Source organism: Equus asinus, chromosome 2, assembly GCF_041296235.1.
Source record: "Equus asinus isolate D_3611 breed Donkey chromosome 2, EquAss-T2T_v2, whole genome shotgun sequence".
NCBI lineage: Eukaryota > Metazoa > Chordata > Mammalia > Perissodactyla > Equidae > Equus > Equus asinus.
In genome coordinates, this window is record NC_091791.1 from 176710376 (window position 1) to 176729570 (window position 19195).

A 19195-nucleotide genomic window follows, 5' to 3' on the forward strand; every position below is an offset into this window, starting at 1 on the left:
GTACTCAAAATAGTCCCACATTGAAGCAAGTTTCACAGTAGAGTGGGATTTACTACAATGTTATATTTTAAAAGTCTATGAAACAGGCAGTATTATAAAACGAGAGGAAAAACCAGGTATTTCACATTTATGGATAATGCATGCTTATACAGTACAAAGGCCACGAGGCATTAATACGCCTGAGAAAACATCTCAGTTACCAATCACCCGCAGAAAAGCAGCAAGTATTATGAGTTGGCATATAAATTTGCTAAAGAGGAAGGCCAGCGTATTTTAAAACAATCAATCAACTTACTACTGAGGACTACTTGCAGCCTATACAGTCAACGGATAATACTCCAAGAGTGAGGACAAACAAACCAGTCCTGTGTGCCTAACTAATAAGATCTGAGAATATGAAATTTAATACATGCAATGGCAATTCTTTGCTTAGCAAGATGTGAAGTATTAGTTTATAATATAACTAAAGTAATAAATTCAAATGAATAATATCTTCTCCTGAAGTTGTCAGTCACCTTATTCAAATGGTGTTGGCAATACTCAAAATAGTTTTAGAACTTTTGAAGTAATGGTATGTTTTTTTGCAAAGCCTAAACTGTGGAGAATATACTATAATACTCATTAATAATGACATAGGAGTGACAATGAGAAAGAAAGGAACAATGGTGATTTACTTATTTATTTATTTTTGGAGGAAGATTAGCTCTGAGCTAACATTTGCCACCAATCCTCCTCTTTTTGCTGAGGAAGACTGGCCCTGAGCTAACATCCGTGCCCATCTTCCTTTACTTTTTATATGTAGGATGCCTGCCAAAGCATGACTTGACAAGCGGTGCATAGGTCCACACCCGGGATCCAAACCAGTGAACAATGGGCTGTCAAAGCAGGTGTGAACTTAACCGATGTACCACTGGGCCAGCCCCCTGGTGATTTATTTTTGAAAAAATACCTATCGTGTGTGAGGTCCAGGTTATGAGGGCTTTCATTGTCAAACAATATTCCGACAATTTGCAATTCCTAGCTATTCAAAAAGAACCAAAATTCCCACACCATGTTTTGCCTATTCTGTCATACTTCATTAAAAAAATTCTTTAGTTCTCTTCAAAATTCTTTGTACATTACAACTGGGTTATTTACTTACTAGGTTCTGTATCATTTATCTATTTGAAAGTGCTACATTCAAAAGCACTAAATTTATCCAGAAAACCCTATTTTTGGGCAGCAATGCAATTTTTGGTAGACTTTTTTTAGTGTCAGTATGAGCTCATGAGGTTTTATATGTTTATTGTTTTTCAATCCACTGTTGTCATTACTTTTTCCGATGCACACATTATCCCATCTGTGGTCAGTGGGAGTCCCTTAAGTTACCCCCTGTATCCTTCTAAAATGAACACAGTAGTCTTTGATGACTTCCTTGCTTTCCGGCATGACAAGATATTTCAGGCTTATATTGTGCATTTCCTGCCCCAGACCTGGAACCAGCCACTCCTCCGTGGAGTGCTGATTCCTTTTTGGTTGCAATGGTATTTAGAAACATAATCCGGGCACTAGGGATTTTCCCTGCTAGCGGGTTCTCAATGCTTTATGTCTTCTCACTGGACAGACTGAGGATGTTAAGTATTTTTTAAAAAACAAAATTATAAGTTCATAGTGATACTTTCGATCCAAATTTAACATACTTAATGAGGATTTTACTTAACTTTCTTGATTGTACAGCTGTAGCTTTATTTTTTATGCGGAAAATCTTGGTTCCTAAGAACATTCATTATCTATCTTTAAAGTAAACTTTAAAGTTTACTATATGTAAACTAATTTCAAAATAGCAACAATACCACTAATTATAAAATTATTAAATGAAGTTTACAATTTCTTTTGCAGCTCTCTTTTGTCTTCGCCATGCAATTTTAAATGCGCTTCTACGGCAGAACTAAATATATGGCAAAATAAAGCCTTCAGGAACAAATTTTGTTACTAAATGGAGATACTTCTAATAGAACGCACTCCTGTTTAAGTGTAGATCAAACATCTTTAACTATCCCTTCGTTTTCTACAAAAGTTATGCTTACATTTAACACTTAAGTAGAACACGTGATGGCTCAGAAATTTGCCCTGCATGGCTGTGATGGGATGATACACAGGAAGATAACATTTCTGGGAAAAACCTGAAACATCATTATCATACAGGTGGAGAATGAAATCATTACCTTGCCCTTTCCGTGAGGAATTCCTAAAGGACAATGTTTCACTGCTCCCAACAAAGCTGCCACAGCAAAACTAAAGCCAGTCACTGCTTCAGGTGAAGACTTAAGTACAGTAAGCCGCTCCAGGCAACGGTGTAAGAGGGGCGTTAGGTAAGAAGGTAACGCCACAGCAACGCAGCGTAAACACCAAGCTGCTGCCAGTCGCACAGAGACGCTAGGATGAGTGCTAACTGAAATGACACTGTCAAGAATGCCTGGGAGGACAGAAAAAACACATGATGACAGCTCCACAGACAAAACTCACTTAGCAATAAAACAGTCAGAACAATTAAGCAGCCACATGGATATAAAATATATTATCTTTATCAAAAGCCAAATCAAAATAGAAAAAATAAGGGATACTTAATCATAAATAATTCTTTGCATCCAAAAATTAGTTCTACTAATATAGCTCATGAAAACTGGCTTAAATTAAGTCAGTACATAAAAGAAAAATTTTATTTCCTAAATAAGCCAAGGTTCTGCTTACTTTGAGATCATTATTCATTTGATACTAGCAATTAAAAATTATCAATAAATAACAAACACACCTTGAGAAGAAACATCATACCATGCTCATTCTCCTTCTTTTTAATCCCTTCTGGGGCATTAATCTACATAATTAGTATACTTCCTATCTACCATATTGATATTATCTAAGAACAAAACTGATATTATCTGAGAACAAAATTGAGGCTAGGTCCTCAGTCGGCTACTAACCAATTATGAAGACAGTGGTGTAGCACTACCAGAAAGAATAAAAGTTACATTTGCTATAATTCAATCAAAACATGTTAATAGTTCATGTCCACTGCCCCTGAAATAATATACATCCTAGGATAAAGAGCTTGCAAACAAAATATAATGCAAAGCTTCAATCAGCAGAAAATGTATATCACATTAAAGGACAAAAACCACTAAAAACGATTTTTAAAAGTGATTAAGTAAAAGACGCCAGCCACAAAAGAGCACATACTGTATTACATTTACATGAAATGTCCACAATAGGTTAAGTCCATAGAGACAGAAAGTAGATTAGTAGCTCTCAGGGGGTGAGAAGGCGAAAGAGGTAGCGACTGCTACTGGGTCCAGGACATCTTGGGGTGATGAAAACATTCTGGAATTAAACAGTGGTGGTGGTTGTACAACTCTGTGAATATACCAAAACCACCCAACTGTATACATTAAAAGGGTGAATTTTATGGTATGTGAATTATCTCTCAACGTGATTAAACACTGTTCAAAGAGAGAAATGAGTTTAGGTTTACTTCTCTGTTTCTCCATATTAACTTAACTATCTCAGGAAGGGGAACAGGAGGAGACTCAGAGACAACTTTTAATTACGAAAGCAAAAAAACTCAAATATATACATATTTTTAATAATCTTGATCATATATATTTCATAAAACATCTCTAATAAATGTACAGTGGAATCTATAACAAATGAACTACATGAGGGAGATTTCCTGTTGAAAAAAAGGTGTCTAGAGTAAAAATAAAATTACAAGGTACTCAGATGGGTCACAAATAATAGATACCTGCACTTGAATCCTGCAGCAAAGGCGCAGCTGTGGTACCGAGACTGTGTATGAGATTTCCAAGTTCTTGTAAAGCACACACCAGCATATGCTGGCCGGCTGCTACATCTGCGGAGCCAAGCCGGGTTTCCAAATTACCGTCACTCATCACAGCATCTGATAGAGGTGTGAGAACGAACTAAGAGTCACTGTTTTAGTAAAATGTATTACAAGGGGTGGGTGTTAGGAGCAGAAAAGCATAAAGGCAAAAATTAATACCTCCACTTGATCTATATGAAATCCTTAAGGCAGTAACTGAAATACTAAAATGCAGACTGGCATCAATAGAGAAAGAACTGAATATAACAGATTTAGTTCAAGCAACCTGACCACAAATCCCTTATTACTCTTTTAGCAAGTGAAAAGGCAATGAAAGGGAAAACTAAAGAATGTTCCAGTTTTACTGATACACAAAATAAGCAGAGTGGATTTAAAACAGTACAGGAACTGAGATGAACTGTTTCGCTTTTTTTAAAAGATTTGTGGCATGTGGGATGCCGCCTCAGCATGGCTTGATGAGTGGTGCCATGTCTGTGCCCAGGATTCAAACTGGCGAAACCGTGGGCCGCCAAAGCAGAGCGCGTGAACTTAACCACTTGGCCACGGGGCTGGCTCCAAGTTTTTAAAAAAACAATGTATTCAACTTCTATAGGAAGATCATGAATTCTGACGAACCACTATCACCATCCTTCAAGATCTGTACATATATATGACAGCTCTTACCAAGTTAGATAATTTATGTCCCATCTGTATATTGACTACTCTGAAACAACTATTATAAAAGTGGTTTTTGTATTAAATATAGTAATATACCAGTCTAGCTTTTCCAAAGGGACAATTCCTTTAGCACCATTGAAACAGACTGTCTGAGTAGATCCATACCCACAACTTTCTTTAACTTCCAGATAGCCTGGCAAATATCCTTGGCAGCAGCAATTTGAGCCTTTTCTCCAAGAAGGCCTCCTATAGTAGCTCGAAGGATAAATGAAACACACCGGCGACCACAGACAGCATCAATCTGAGTTTGGTTGGCTTTAGGGTGCGACTGTGACACAAGGCTTAGGACATGAGAAAGAAAGGCAGCAAAATTTTTCTCTAGCCATGCTCCTCCTAGTGTTGAAACAAATACCACGTAAGCCTAAAAAAGAAAGGAGTTTTATCTTCAAAATGAAATAGTTTCAATTCTATATTAATGTATTCTCTTCCACAAAATATGCAGACTTTATTAACATTTCTTTTTAGTCTGTCCTCACTTATAGCCACTTTAGCTATAGAAATGCATTACTACTTTTTTGTTTGTTAAGCCAAAATTGAAGTACGCAGTCTTTCAACTGAGATTTCACTTATGCTGTCTGTTTTATTTTGTTTGGTCAGACTGTGCAAAGATTCAGGACAGTCAGCCTAGCCAGCTAATATGTAAAATGTGTTTGTGAATTCTCTAAACAAAAGATTCAAGCTTTTTAACATTCTGAACAAGAAAAAACGAATCTAACATATGAACACATTGTAAGAATTAACTATGTTCCAACACTATAATTCTAAGGGAATTTAGTTCTAGAAACCTGAAAGGAATTTATAGTGATGAATCACTGCTTTTTATTTTCATGAATGTTAAGAGTTTGTCTTACTCTAGAGATACAAAGACAGTAGTTTTCTTACGTAATCTCTTTTTTAGAAACACAGTTTGCAATTATATTTGGACACCTTACATTTTCATGAAGTCTAATATCACACAGTATAAAACAATGAGGACACGTGAATGTGAAAAAATACATTTGCTTTGAACTATAATGGCATTTAGAAAACAAGATAATTCAGAGACCTCTTTGTTGTTTCATTCTAAGACGATTTTCCTATGGTTTTAGGTTTTTATATTTTGTTTAGGATGAAGAATTTAAGCACTTAAGTAGATTACATGCTGTAATCTTTACTTAGGGGTTGAAACCATATACAATGGAAGTACGATACTGCCCATGCTAAATAATATGTACCTAATAGTTTAAATTCAAACTGTATAAGCACACATTAACACAATGGAAAACATGTTAAACCACAAGACCCATGAAGGCATAAGGCCTAGAAATAAATAATAAAATATTTGTGTTTCAAACGAAATAAACAAAAATCTCCCAAATTGTGGATAACAGCCTATTTAATTGGTTTGTTTGTAAATAAGGTTCTCTTACTTGTAATCCAGTTTTTAACAAGCATTCTGATCTCACTGTATCTATTTATAAGTATGAGGGCATAAGTGAGGGCATAAGTGATGACCTTGCGTGGTATCACTTCTGCCTGGAGTCAGACACCAACACTGTCCTTACAGGCCAGTGAGAACTATGTTTGGACACTGATCTGTGATTCTAACCTGAGTAACTCCAACTCGAACATCCCTACTGACTGAACTGGTTCCTTTCAGCATATCTCCACTGGCTCGAAGAAATCCTGAACTCCCACGTAGAAACCCTGTTCCTAGTAATTCCAGAACTTCCTCCAGAGATACTCTGCGAATGCTCTGACGTGAGGCTGCTACAACAAAGAACAAAACACGTGATTCGTATTTCACAGACTAAATTTTAATGATCTCCATCAGCACGTTAATAAAAACAATAAACTAAAAATCCAAACAAAACGCAAAATTTACAGGACATTACACACATTAATACACAGTGACACAAGGGTTCAAAGGTCAAATCACAGCAGACCCTGAAGTACCATGTCAACGATATCTTAAGAGTCTGTGCCACTTTCAGATTTTGCCCTACTGTTCTCTTTTCCTCAAAGAAGTTAAAAGCCTAACAGCCTTCCAAACAATGGAAAACATAAATAAACTGCCCTCGCTCTCCATGAATGAAAATGCTACACATTGCTTCGAAGATTCTTTTGAAATATTAAAAATGCCAAAATCATAATTCTATTCTTCCAAATGCTCTACAACTCTTAATGAAGCTTATATAAAGTAGCCACCGTGTCCTACTTTTAAAATTCTCAACTGCAACTTTTGTTATAACTTCGGTCTCTGAAGAAATCGAAGGCAACCATTACCCAAATTGCCCAGTCGGCCCTCAGGCTACAATAATTAAGACATTAAGTTAGGGCAGAATGTTTAAGTTTGTCTTCAGTTTGATACAGCTGAGTTTCTCCCCGTGAATGGCTAGCGGATAATATCTCCTTTTAAAAAAAGAACCCATTTTCTCCCTTTCATTCTTTTGAAAAATGGTCACAAGCTCATTAATGACTAAAGTCATACACAGTGGAGAAATAAACTCCTGCCAATCAAAACTAAGATGGAGATAACCATCTGAAACAAATGAAAACCTACAGCTGCATTTGGGACAGACACTTTAGTGAATAATACAAAATTCATGCCCTCGTGGATGATAAATTCTAGGAAAGAGAGACAACAATAAACATAACAAATGCCTGAATATATAGTACATTACACAGTGATTAAAAGACATGCAAAAAATAGAGCAGGTCAGGAATACTGGGGGTGGGGGGAAGTGGTGCTTGTGATTTTAAATAGGGTCACCAGGGTAGGATTCAGACAAGCGGAACACATAAACACGGTTTGAGGGAATTAGGCATGCGTCTATCTGGAGAAAAAGTGTTCTAGGCAGAGGAAATAGCTGGAGTAAAGCGGCCCTGAGGAGGCATATGATGCCCAGTGAGTTAAAGCAGAGCTATGTTGACAGAGCACTGGAGGGGGCTAGGAGGAGACAGGCCAGAGTGGAAGGATGGGAGAGAGCAGAAGACTTAGGACCTTGTAGATCACTATAAGGATGTGAGTGAAGTGAGGGACAGTGCAGGAACTAGAGCAGAGGAGTGATACCTGTCACTATGCTGCTGTGCTGAGAGAAGACTGCAGAAGGAGGCAAAGGGGAAGAAGTAGGGAAACCCATTAGGAGCAATTTAGTAATTCAAGAAAGAGATGACAGTGGCTTAGATCAAGGTGGTTGCAATGGAGTGGAATCTGGATATATGTACATATGTATTTTTAAGATTTTTATTAGAAAAAATTTCAAAATTACAAAAAACCTGCAAGAATAATAAACTCCCATATATCCTTCACCTGGACTTACCAGGTTCCTTACCACTTTTTCATTTTTGAAGAATATGTGTAGGGCTAGTTGTTTTATAGAATAGCCCACAATTTGAGTTTGTCTAGTATCTCCTCAGAATTTCTGGCAGAAGAACTATCTAAACAATGCTGTAAGCCTTCTCAATAAATGACATCAAAAAGCACCATGAGGCATGGTGTCAGTCTGTTCCTTCATAGGTGATATTACCTTTGAACACCTGAATAAAGTGGCTGCCAGGTTTGTTCACTGTAAAATCTAATTTTTCCCTTTGTAATTACTATGCAACCTGTGTGGTGATACTTTAAGACAGCATAAATGTCCTGGAACCCATCAAACCTTCATCCAAGAATGCACTGAGGATTCCTACCTGTAGAAATTATGTACTATAAGGACTGCAACAGAGGTCATTATCTAACAATCATTCCTTCTACATTTATCAGTTGGAATTCCACTGTAAAAAAGAGCTCTCCCATCTCCTTTATTTATTTATTTTCAGTATGTACTCATAGATTCCTTTTTTAATTAACAGGTTATAATCCATTTCTGTCATTATTAATTTTGACTCCAATAATATCCCGGATTTGACCAGTGGAAGTGTGTTCATAAAGCTGGCCAGTGGAAGCTCCTTACTTTTGGCACAACTCGATGTTCCAGGCTCATCTTCAGACTTTCCCTGCCCCCATCCCATAATTAGCCACTTCTCCAAGGAGTCCCGACTCTGGATATATTTTAAGATTGTCAAGTAGAATAGTTATTGAGTGTGAGAGAAAAGAGTCAAGGGTAACTTGACAAATTTTGGTTTGAACACCTGAAAGGATAGAGTTGTCATCAACTTAGATTAGCAAGACTGCAAGCAGAGCAGGTGTGCGTATATATGGGGGAGGGGAGAGCAAGCGTTCACTTTAGGACAAGTTAATTTGAAACATCAAATAGACATCCAAACACAGATGTCAAAAGGGCAGCTGGATATGAGAGTCTGGCATCCAAGAGAGAAGTCTGGGCTAAACATATAGATCCAGGAATCCCTGATATATAGATGGTATGTAAGCCATGTGACTGGATAAGATCACCAAGAGAGTGAACACACGTAGGCAATGGGCCTCTTCTATGAGAAGACAAGGAATCATAAAAGAAGACTGAACAGGTATTTCTAGAAAGGAGGAAGGAAAATCAAGTGAGCACGAGGTCCTAAAAGGCAAGTGAAAAAAGACAACCATGAGGACCAACTGAGTTAAATGTTGCTGAAAGTCAAGTAGAACAACTGAGAACTGCCCACTGGCTTTAGTGAGGCTAACTATTAGAACATAAGTTCCAAAAGAACAGGGGCTTTTATGTGTATTGTTCAATAACAGATCCCACATGGTCAAAACAGATCCTGCCCCGGTATAAACACTCAGTAAATATTTGTTTATTCAATGAATGAATGAACGAACGTGGAGGTCATTGGTAACCTCAACAAAAACAGTTTTGGGGAAAAATCCTAATTCAAGTGGGTTTGAAAGAAATGGCAGGAGAGGAATTGAAGACAATGAGTATCAAGAACTCTCCTGAGGAAGTTTGCTGCAAAGGAAAGAAGAGAAACAGAGCTCCAGCTGGCTGGGGAAGATAAAAGAAGATTTTTCTTTTTAAAGATGGGAGAAACAAAGGCATGCTTTTGTAGGAATAATCCAATAGAGAGGGAAAAATTAATGTAATAGACAGGAGACTTCCTAGGGCAACTCCTTGAGCAGGTGAGAGGATGAGCTCTAATAGGCACTGACAGTATGGCTTTAATAGGAGATGGGACAATTCATTAGTAATAGTGGGAAAGTCAGAGCATATAGGTACAGATGCTGATAGGTGGGCAGATGTGGTAAGGGAGCCTACGGAAGATAGCCCATCACATGAAAGGAAGATGGGGAAAAGGGTCTAAGGTGAGAAGAAGGTATAAAATCATCAACTAGGAAAGTGGGAGAGGAACGGACCAGGGAAACACAGTATGACTGCCAGCCACTGTTAAGGACCTCCTCGAGGTTTGTGGTTAGGAAGTAATTTTAAAAGATTACATAAATCCCTGACAACTTATCTCATGTTAGATAAATGTCATACTCAATCCCTGCTTTTTAAGTGCCTTGGTATGACATAGCATCTACTTGAAGCCTGTTAGTTTTACTACAAAAATCATTTCAGTTCCTTACCTCAAAATCTTTGCATATTGTGGCTGAGTGTACAAACCTCCACTGCATTTGCTCTCCAAATTTATTATTATTATTATTATTTTTGAGGAAGATTAGCCCTGAGCTAACTACTGCCAATCCTCCTCATTTTGCTGAGGAAGACTGGCCCTGAGCTAATATCCATGCCCATCTTCCTCCACTTTATACGTGGGACGCCTACCAGAGCATGGCGTGCCAAGCGGTGCCATGACCACACCTGGGATCCGAACTGGCGAACCCTGGGCCGCCGAGAAGCGGAACATGCGAACTTTACTGCTGTGCCACAGGGCCGGCCCCTGCTTTCCAAATTATTAAGCACTATGTTGCTAAAAAGAACCCTATTATGACGTCTAGATCATTTTTCAGTTGTATGAAACTAACTCAATTATAACACAAGCTAGAACTCAGAGACACAAGATGACAGAATTTCTAACAAAAGATCAGGCCGAAGGTTTTAGAGTGGGTGAAGCTGATTCTTTACTTTGCTTAGTATGATTACAAACATGCTGGCATTAGTTTAGTGCTATTACAGGAAAGTGTAATTTAAATATTATCCACATTTGTTATGCAATTCTACATTCTGCTTGTTTTTACTGCAACTGGGTGCTGGTGCTAATGATACATTTATAGAAATGGGCAATTCAGATTTTTAAGAGGGTCTGATTAAACATGTCTTCTAATTCCAATTTCTTAGGTGGCTTAAGATTTAACCTCTTAAGTGCCCTGAACAACATTTTTTTCCTAATTTGGATTTTTTTGTAGCTTCTTCCTCTTCCCATTCACCCCCTTCCCTCTCCCCCATAAAAAAGAAAGTCTTTTTGAATTATAAGATTTAGAAGAATTACAATAAAAATTTCTTATTTTAACTTTTAAACTTGTAGGTCTCAACTGGAGAAAGAGGGGACTGCACAGTTTGTTAGTGTCCTCAGGTGATTCTGATATGCTATATTTCTTGTCCTCTCTCTTTTTCGGTTGAGAAACACTGGATTTGGCAAAAACCAGAATCCTCCTTGATCTAACAATGGACAATGTCTAGAGCAACGCTTCCCAAGTTTTAATGTGCACACTCATTATCTGGGGATCTCGTTAAAATGAGAATTTGACTCAGTAAGCTGGGCAGGGCCTGGGTTTCTGCATTGCTTACAAGCTCCCAGGTGATGCCAGTTCTCCTGGTCTGTAGATGTTTGAGGAGCAAAGTTCTACAGAATAATTACATTTTTATTTGCATGAGGTTGTTTATTCTTTGGAGATAAAATGGTAAAACAGGTTTTCAATTATTCATCAACGTTTTATATACACTGTAGATTAAACCGAAACTCTCTTGTTTTCAAAGATACCTCATCCTTGCTTACTGCCTAGAAATGTATAAATATGAAATAAAAACTAACGCAAAGAAAACTGTTAAAATATATTAAATGTTGAAAATCTGTCATCTGGAATTATTTACATCATTCCTCCCTTGTACCAACCCAGAAATGGCAAGCCAAATGTATGCAGCCAGATGCATGCTGCGACAAAAAAAAAACCTCCTCAAGATTTAGATTATATCTCTTATTGGATGACACATCACAATTTACTTTTTTCCTAAAAACAAAGGCCATAATGCAAAGGAATACAATGATTGAATAAAATCATTTTTCAAGAGTTCCTTTATTTCTTTTCCACAAATTTTTACTGAATTGTCTCAAAATGAAATCTTGGGTCCTACAGTAAATATGTAGAAAGTAAAATTGTTTATATTCCGCCTCTTTTTCAAAGTAATAACGGGTAGCATTAATGCCACCTCTGCTTGTTTAAATCAACTGGGAAAAAATTATAGAAAACATTCTGAAAATAATTACATGAATTTACCTGTTCCTAGACGTTTAGAAATTATAGCTTTAGCCAACACTGTGCCTAGTAGCTTTGAAACTGCAATCCGCACATCATAATTAGAACCTTCAAAGGACTTAAAACATAGTGTGGCCACACTGTCCAGGTCTGTAGTCCACATAAAGACGGCCTCATGCTGAAGTTCAAGGAGACACTATTCAATCGGAAAAACAGAAATTAATGAAAAATAAAATATAAATGTCAGGTTCAGATCTATTTAAGTTTGTAGAAACTATCAAGGTCTAAAAAAAATAATACACAAATCCAAAGTATCTAAATAATGACTGTAGGGACAACTAAAAGTCATAAAAATTACACTACATAAAGCAAAGTGCCCACAAAGCGGGGCAGGAGACCCAAAATGTCTTTAAGAATTAATCTGTTGGCTATGAGCAACCATGAGGATAATTCCAACATAAGCCAACAATTTTACTGTACCATCTAACCAACTATATTAAGAAGGCATGATAAAAACAAAAATCACTTTCAAACAACATAAACCTTACATATAAACTTTAGTTTACACAGTTATAGAAAGTAAGCAAAACGGAGTGGAAAGAATACTTAAGCGTCTGGAAACCTGAACTCCCCATCCTTCAACACTGTGTTGCTAACTACTTGAAGAACCCTGGGAAATTCATAACTCTCAGGGCCTCAGGTGCTTCATATGCTAAAATGATAGGTCCCAGCTGATTACCAAGGATGTAGCTCTAAGATCATGTAGCTGTTACAGGGTTTTCACGGGGGCAAACTGATTTAATTTTCTTTATATTAACTTTTAGCAAATCTGCTTTTTAGACCATTTTACCTTTGCAGCAGCACAACGAACAGCCATGGATCTATCTGTTAAACAGGATCTAGCGGCTTTATAAACATCCCTGTGGCAAGATGTAGCAGCAGCTCCTAGTCCATTCAGTATATTTTGCAGACTCAGCATAATCTCATATCGACCTTGAGACTACCAAAGAGAAAATAAAAAATTTAAAGAAAAAAAATCACTGCGAAGAACAGCATTTAGCATTGAAATTTCTCATATATTAGAGAAACACTCAGATTTTTGTACACACTAACCAACCCATTCTGACATCAAGAAACATTGATAGTTGCTATGTTATGAAGTGTTTACTACTTGAAAGGTATTATTTACATATACTACATTTCAACACAATACAAACTGCACAAGGCTGATGCAAAGAGTAAACGAAATTATACTGAAAGTGCTTAGAACAAAGCTTGCACATTGGTAAGCATTCAATAAATGGCTGCAATAAGATGAGGTAATATGGTAAGAGCGCAGGGTCTGCCACCTCCTAGCTACATGACCTCGGGCAAATCTGTTTCTGTATGTCTAATAGTACCCATCTCATAGGTTGTTGTGAGGATCAAATGAACTACTACACATAAAGTGCTTAGAACATACAGTAAATGCTCAATGGATTTTACAGCTATTAATATTTTACCATTCATTGGTCCAAGTAGTTTAACTCAGAAGTTAAAAGTCTGGGCTTTTGACTTAAGATGACCTAGGTTTGAATCTCGGCTCTGACCCTGAAGAGCTTGTGACTTCAAGCTGTTCTTACTTACTTCTCCATCTATAACATGAGGATAAGATAAACCTCATGGAGCTGATGTGAGAAGTAAACAAGCCTGTGTAGGTACAACATTCACCACAGTGCCTGGCACATGGCACACTTAAGAAACAGTAGTTGATTGTATTATTGACGTTTTACTAAACGCCCCACATGATTTCTATAGCCAAAGAAGTTAAGGCCACTTGAGGTAAGTAAAGTTGGAGGAACACAAAGATCAACATCAAGTATCATTTTGACAGTAATGTTATTAATCTATCTTCGTTCAAAGGAGCATAATAGTAATTATAGGTGGACATAAAATGGGTGCTAATGGGAAACTTCTTTCTTTTGTCCCAGTTTCAAATGTTGTATATCCCTGGTGGGTGTGTATCAAAAGTGGGAGTCCCTATTGATATCTCCGAAATGTTATGGTACCTGATCAGCTAAATCATAAAGGTAAGAAGTAAGGAAGCAATAAACTACACAGCAGTAACTTTAAAATTTCAGAGACCTACAGAGTAATCTTCTGTTAACCATGGCTCTAAAGTGTATTATAGCTTATCCAATGGAGTTAAGAGGAAAAAAGTTTAAAGTGGCCATGCCTCAGTAAATAAAAGTTCTTACAGACACCTGCTTTTAGTTAAAAGCAGATTTATAGAAATTAGTCTCTTTTCCTGAATCACCTTCTTCAACTTTTCAGGAAACTACTGAGAAGTGATCTGCTGAGTAGATTCTCTCATCAGTTTTATATTATGGACCTCACTTCTCCATTAAGTTCTTGAATTAGCTACATTCCTCTTGAAATTTAACATTTTACAGTTGAATTTTCCCATGGTTTATCTTGGCACACTTAAAAAAAGTGTGTGTTTAACAAGCCAGCATTTTTACAAATTATTTCAGAGCTGTTTTCTAGACTATTTTTCTAAGTAAGGTAAGAACAGGAACTGGTGTGATATTTTCACATTTAAAGGTGCTGAGTTATCTTTAAAATTAGGGATCAGAGGGGCTGCCCCAGTGGTGCAGTGGTTAAGTTTGAGCACTCTACTTTGGTGGCCCAGGGTTCATGGGTTTGTATCCAGGGCACAGACCCGCACACCACTCATCAAGCCATGCTGTGGCAGCATCCCGCATACAAGATAGAGGAAGACTGGCAGAGATGTTAGCTCAAGACCAATCTTCCTCACACACACAAAAATTAAGGACCATAGATTTAAAATTTTTGATATACAAACATACAAATACTTTCATTTCAAAACTGAATGGTAAAACTGAAGTTGGCAAAGGATCACAGTATCTTGGAAGTCAAGTGAAGAAACGAGTACAAAAACAAAGGGTGTTCCACCGTGGGAAGTGATGCCAACAAATCAACGAGGCTAAAGCTGAGAATACACTCCCCTGGCAATTAAAAGGTCATCCAGATCCTGGTTGTACTGACATCCCCATGCTCTTTCCTGCCCTGATTATTACACTCCTTACTCCCTTCTGCTGCTGGTACAATACTAATCCATCCATCGGGTACACAGTAGTTACCTCCTATGTATCTGGGTCCTTGGTGACAAGCAGTTGCTCTGGCACTAGTAAGTAGTATCAGATGGAAAAGGATGTGAGAGGAGGGAACAGGGACAGGTCAGCCTGAGAAATACCTTAGCTTTTGCCCATTTGGATTTATCTGAATACACGAAATTTTATTGCATTATTGCTTTTCTAATAAAGATTCAACATACAAAGTACATATGTGTGTCACCTAGAAATACTTCATCTATGGATGTATTTATATACATACCTTATGTATACTTGTCATAGGTAAAGCTCTTATTGTTTTTTTGTGTGAGGAAGATTGGCCCTGAGCTAACATCCATGCCAATCCTCCTCTATTTTGTATGTAGGCCACTGCCACAGCGTGGCTTGATGAGTTGCGTAGGTCCATGCCCAGGATCTGAACCCGCGAACCCAGGCCATCAAGGTGGAGTGCCCACTATACCATTGGGCCAGCCCCAGTAAGGCTCTTTTTTATTGGCTCAAGAAACCATAAAACTTACAAAATACAACCTTTTTATTCTTTGGTCAAACTTGTAGTTACTTACCTCTGCACTCTTCATAGCTTTAAGAATATTCCCCACTGTATCACTAAAGGTGTTACCCAGTATTCTACCCAACTTCTTGTACAAGGAACCCAAACAGACCACAGCAGCACTGAAACAACATTTAAATGAAAAATTAGTCATGGCTTAAAAAGAAGAAAGAAAAAAATCTTATGACAGGTAATGGAGACTATCTAATTTTACTTTTAAAGGATAAATTTCCCAGAATCTACATCATTGTTAAATCCTAAGGCATAACACTCAGGTGAATATCAAATAATTACACTTTCAATAACAAGAATTTTTTAAAAGATGTACCAATCTTCAATTAAATCTCAGCCCAAAGACTCAAATTTTTTACAAAATAATTTGTAACAGAATTCAGCCTCATATATTAGATAATCAAAGATGGACTTGAAAGAAAAAAATAATGTTCTCATCAAGTCTGAAGTCTGAAAACTGTATGAGAAAATACAGTCTTCTATAAGCTAAAAATTAGATCAATAAAAATTTCTATAAATTACTATGTGGAACCATACATGGCTTATTGCCTGCTCTAAAATAACAGGTGATAAAATGAGCTGAATCCTATAAAGAAAGAAACTAAGCTATTCTTCTTGGGATCTTAGAACACTAGCATTTTTCTATAAGATAATTACTATTAATTTCCACTACTAAGAACTAATACACTAAAAGACCAACCAAAACGTGAAGAACTTAGAATAGGTTTTTCTTAAACACTCAACTACCAAAATTTTAGTGAAACACATCTGATTCCCAAATCTAGACTTCAAACATGTCTAAAATATTTTTTAAAAGAACGGTTTCTCAGTCAATGTTAGATGGGAAAATGTTAAATTTCTTAAAAAGTTAGATAAAAAATGAGTAAAACAATTAGTATTCAGTTTCAAAATAATTATCAAGTAGTTTGGGTTCTTTATAAAAATTTTCTGTTCAGTTTCAACATTTAACTTACAGTTTAGTGGGAAGATAACTTGGAGAATCATCTTTGCTACGAATGAGATCATTACATTTATCGATTGCCTCGTAAACAGAGAACGTGTCTCCAATACTATAAAGAATGCCTAGATTCTTAGCAAGGAGCTTGCGGGTAGGAGGCCCTGGGGAGCTGTTCAACAAAGATAAGAGCTGCTCAACAAGAGTCTTCTGTCTCTCCCTTACAACACTCTAGAAAGGAAGGGAACAAAAAGACAATTCAAAGTCAACACAATTACATGTAATCCTCTAATAGGATTATTCTTTCATACATTTAAGAACTAACTAACAGGCTCTGGAAAAACGTAAAATTATTTTCACTAAAAATTACAAATAAGTTGGTGGCAAGGTCATCACACCACACGAATAGATGATTTGCCGCCCTGCTAATATCTCCCAAAAATAAATTCTGGACCATCATCTATTGGAGTCTCTGTGCACAAAGACAAGGGCTCCACCTCTTCTCTATCTTTATGTTTGAGAGGTAGAGCAAATTTGTATTTTAACTAGAGCTTTGTAGTTATTAAGCCTCGTCCCATACACATCTGCATAAATAAGCTGCAACCTATAACTCTCACCAGAGCGGACCTTGTAATGGTTACCTGTTTCACTCAGATCTTTTGCTAAGTTTAGTGCAATTTTATTTTTGTAAGCTTATGCATCTAAAAGCCAATAATGTTACTCCATTTTACTTGTCTGCTCTCTGAAAAAGGAGTACAGAATATCACTACAAAGGTAACGGTATTCAGCTGCTCACTGAGGCCTAAACTTCCATAATGAAATATCTGATAATTTAGTGCATGGATTTTTGTCTTTTCTTAAATTCTAATCGTCTCCATGAGTAATGTCTTAGCACCACTTTGGTAATACATATGTTATTGTTATTATGTAGGAGAATGTCCTGATCTTTAGATGTAGGCAAAAGTATTTAGAAGTACCACCTCACACAGCTCAGTAAATCTGTCAATCAAACAGGGCAAAATGTTAACAACTGTTGAATGCAGATGAAGGGTATGAGTGATCGGTATTCTTTTTTTGTACTCATTTCATAAGCTTTTAAGAAGGAATGTTTACTCAAAGACTCTTCAATTCAGATCTCCCTCCGCTTTTATAAGTGAAACTCTGATTACATTATTTAGCACTATACTGCACCAGGGCTTCATGCATATGGAGGTACACAAGGGACAGAAGATAAGCTCATTTCTTTCTGCTTTTTGGAAAAGAATAAAGTTCTTGTAATATTAAAACTGCAGGTTTTGGTAGGGGGCAAAAAATTACTATATTTAATTATAAAGTCTCAACACAGTCTAGTATTTGAAAGCTAATTTAGGTTATTCTGGACAAAACTAGAAAAGCAAACCAAAGGACACTTACCTGACACTTTTTTAAAAACCCCCCCAAAAAACCCAGTTTTGCAATTTTACCCACCCTGCTGGTTGACAGCAAGAGCTTGTCCAAATATCTCAACCAATCAAACAGAAACTCTGCCTTCTGAACTTCACCTAGCTGACTGCACGCTTCTTCATTCAGCAACAAGCTATGAGCTAATTCCATGCCTTGCAGAAAATTCTCCTAGCTGGTCACGATTCTTCTCATTAAACTTCAGTCAAGATACCTAAGAACAAAAATCTGTAAAGAGGAAAACAACATATTTTAAAAGGAGAGTGAAGAGGCAGGCAATCGTAACGCCAGAAATCTTCCACATCAGAGCACAAAGCATAATTAAATGTACACATCTTTTATAACGGCTCTCTGGCAAAACTGGGAAAATCCCACTACTAAACTCTAGCTAACACTGACACAAAATCCAACTTGTATTCTGTACCCGTTTGAGAGAGTAGATAGGCAAAAGAGAGTAGGATCATTGACATTTATATACAAAAACTTGCTGAACAGAAGAGACATTCCACTCAAACTGAAAATTTTAAGGTAAGCTGGACTATGAAGTGCTAGATTTTCAGTTTTCTTTGTAGTCTAAATACTCTTTTACCAAAATGAGTCATGGTATATATTAACAAATGACCAAATATCCAGATCTCGTTCTACAAATCTATCTAAAATTCTACAGTCAAGTCTGACAGCTCTCTGGGCCTTTGCACATCCTGTCATTTACCTGGAAATATAAGCCAGAGCAGAGGGACTTACTCCCATTAGTCTCTGTTCCTCCAGCCTAATAGACGCTGCGTGTAGCTTTAGGCTAGAAGTTTTAGGAAAGTTTCATCTCAACCAGTACAGTTTCCTTATCTCTGTGAGCCTTGTTGTGAAAGCAAATTCTTTTTTGAAGGCACTTGGATGGATGTTGTCCAGGGATTGTAGCAATAAAGATCATATCTGCTCTGACCTAGATCCAATGTAGCCTTTACTTTCATTATAGCAAATAATCAACAAAAGACAGAAGAGGTTTGGTTTTGTTTTTTAAAATTCATCAGCATCTCCCAGGCACATCCTAGGGCCTTTCCAGAACATACATAACATAGAAGCATGTGTATACACATACACACAACACACATTTACACAATGGCATTGTGACTAAGGAATTTTTTATTTTTAGGATACATGCTCAAGTACATTGCAGTAAAGCAGC

The 19195-nt window shown here is 37.0% G+C and overlaps 1 protein-coding gene across 19 annotated transcripts in view; it reads right to left on the bottom strand.

Moving 5' to 3' along the window:
* The window catches only part of HEATR5A (HEAT repeat containing 5A), a 99657-nt gene that overhangs the window by 66129 nt on the left and 14333 nt on the right, over positions 1-19195 (bottom strand). For 16 of the 19 annotated variants that reach the window (XR_011501537.1, XM_070504198.1, XM_044765440.2 and 13 more), the window contains 9 exons: positions 18040-18240; positions 16592-16803; positions 15619-15727; positions 12772-12921; positions 11943-12117; positions 6183-6343; positions 4700-4955; positions 3779-3934; positions 2205-2455 (listed from right to left, as the gene is read on the bottom strand). Coding sequence is in view for 18 of the 19 variants with exons in the window: in XM_070504198.1 (XP_070360299.1) it covers positions 2205-2455; positions 3779-3934; positions 4700-4955; positions 6183-6343; positions 11943-12117; positions 12772-12921; positions 15619-15727; positions 16592-16803; positions 18040-18165 (1596 nt within the window). In the remaining variant the exon portion in view is untranslated. The remainder of the gene's footprint in view (positions 1-2204; positions 2456-3778; positions 3935-4699; positions 4956-6182; positions 6344-11942; positions 12118-12771; positions 12922-15618; positions 15728-16591; positions 16804-18039; positions 18241-19195) is intronic. The other 3 variants (XM_070504200.1, XM_044765446.2, XM_044765444.2) reach the window with 1 other exon arrangement.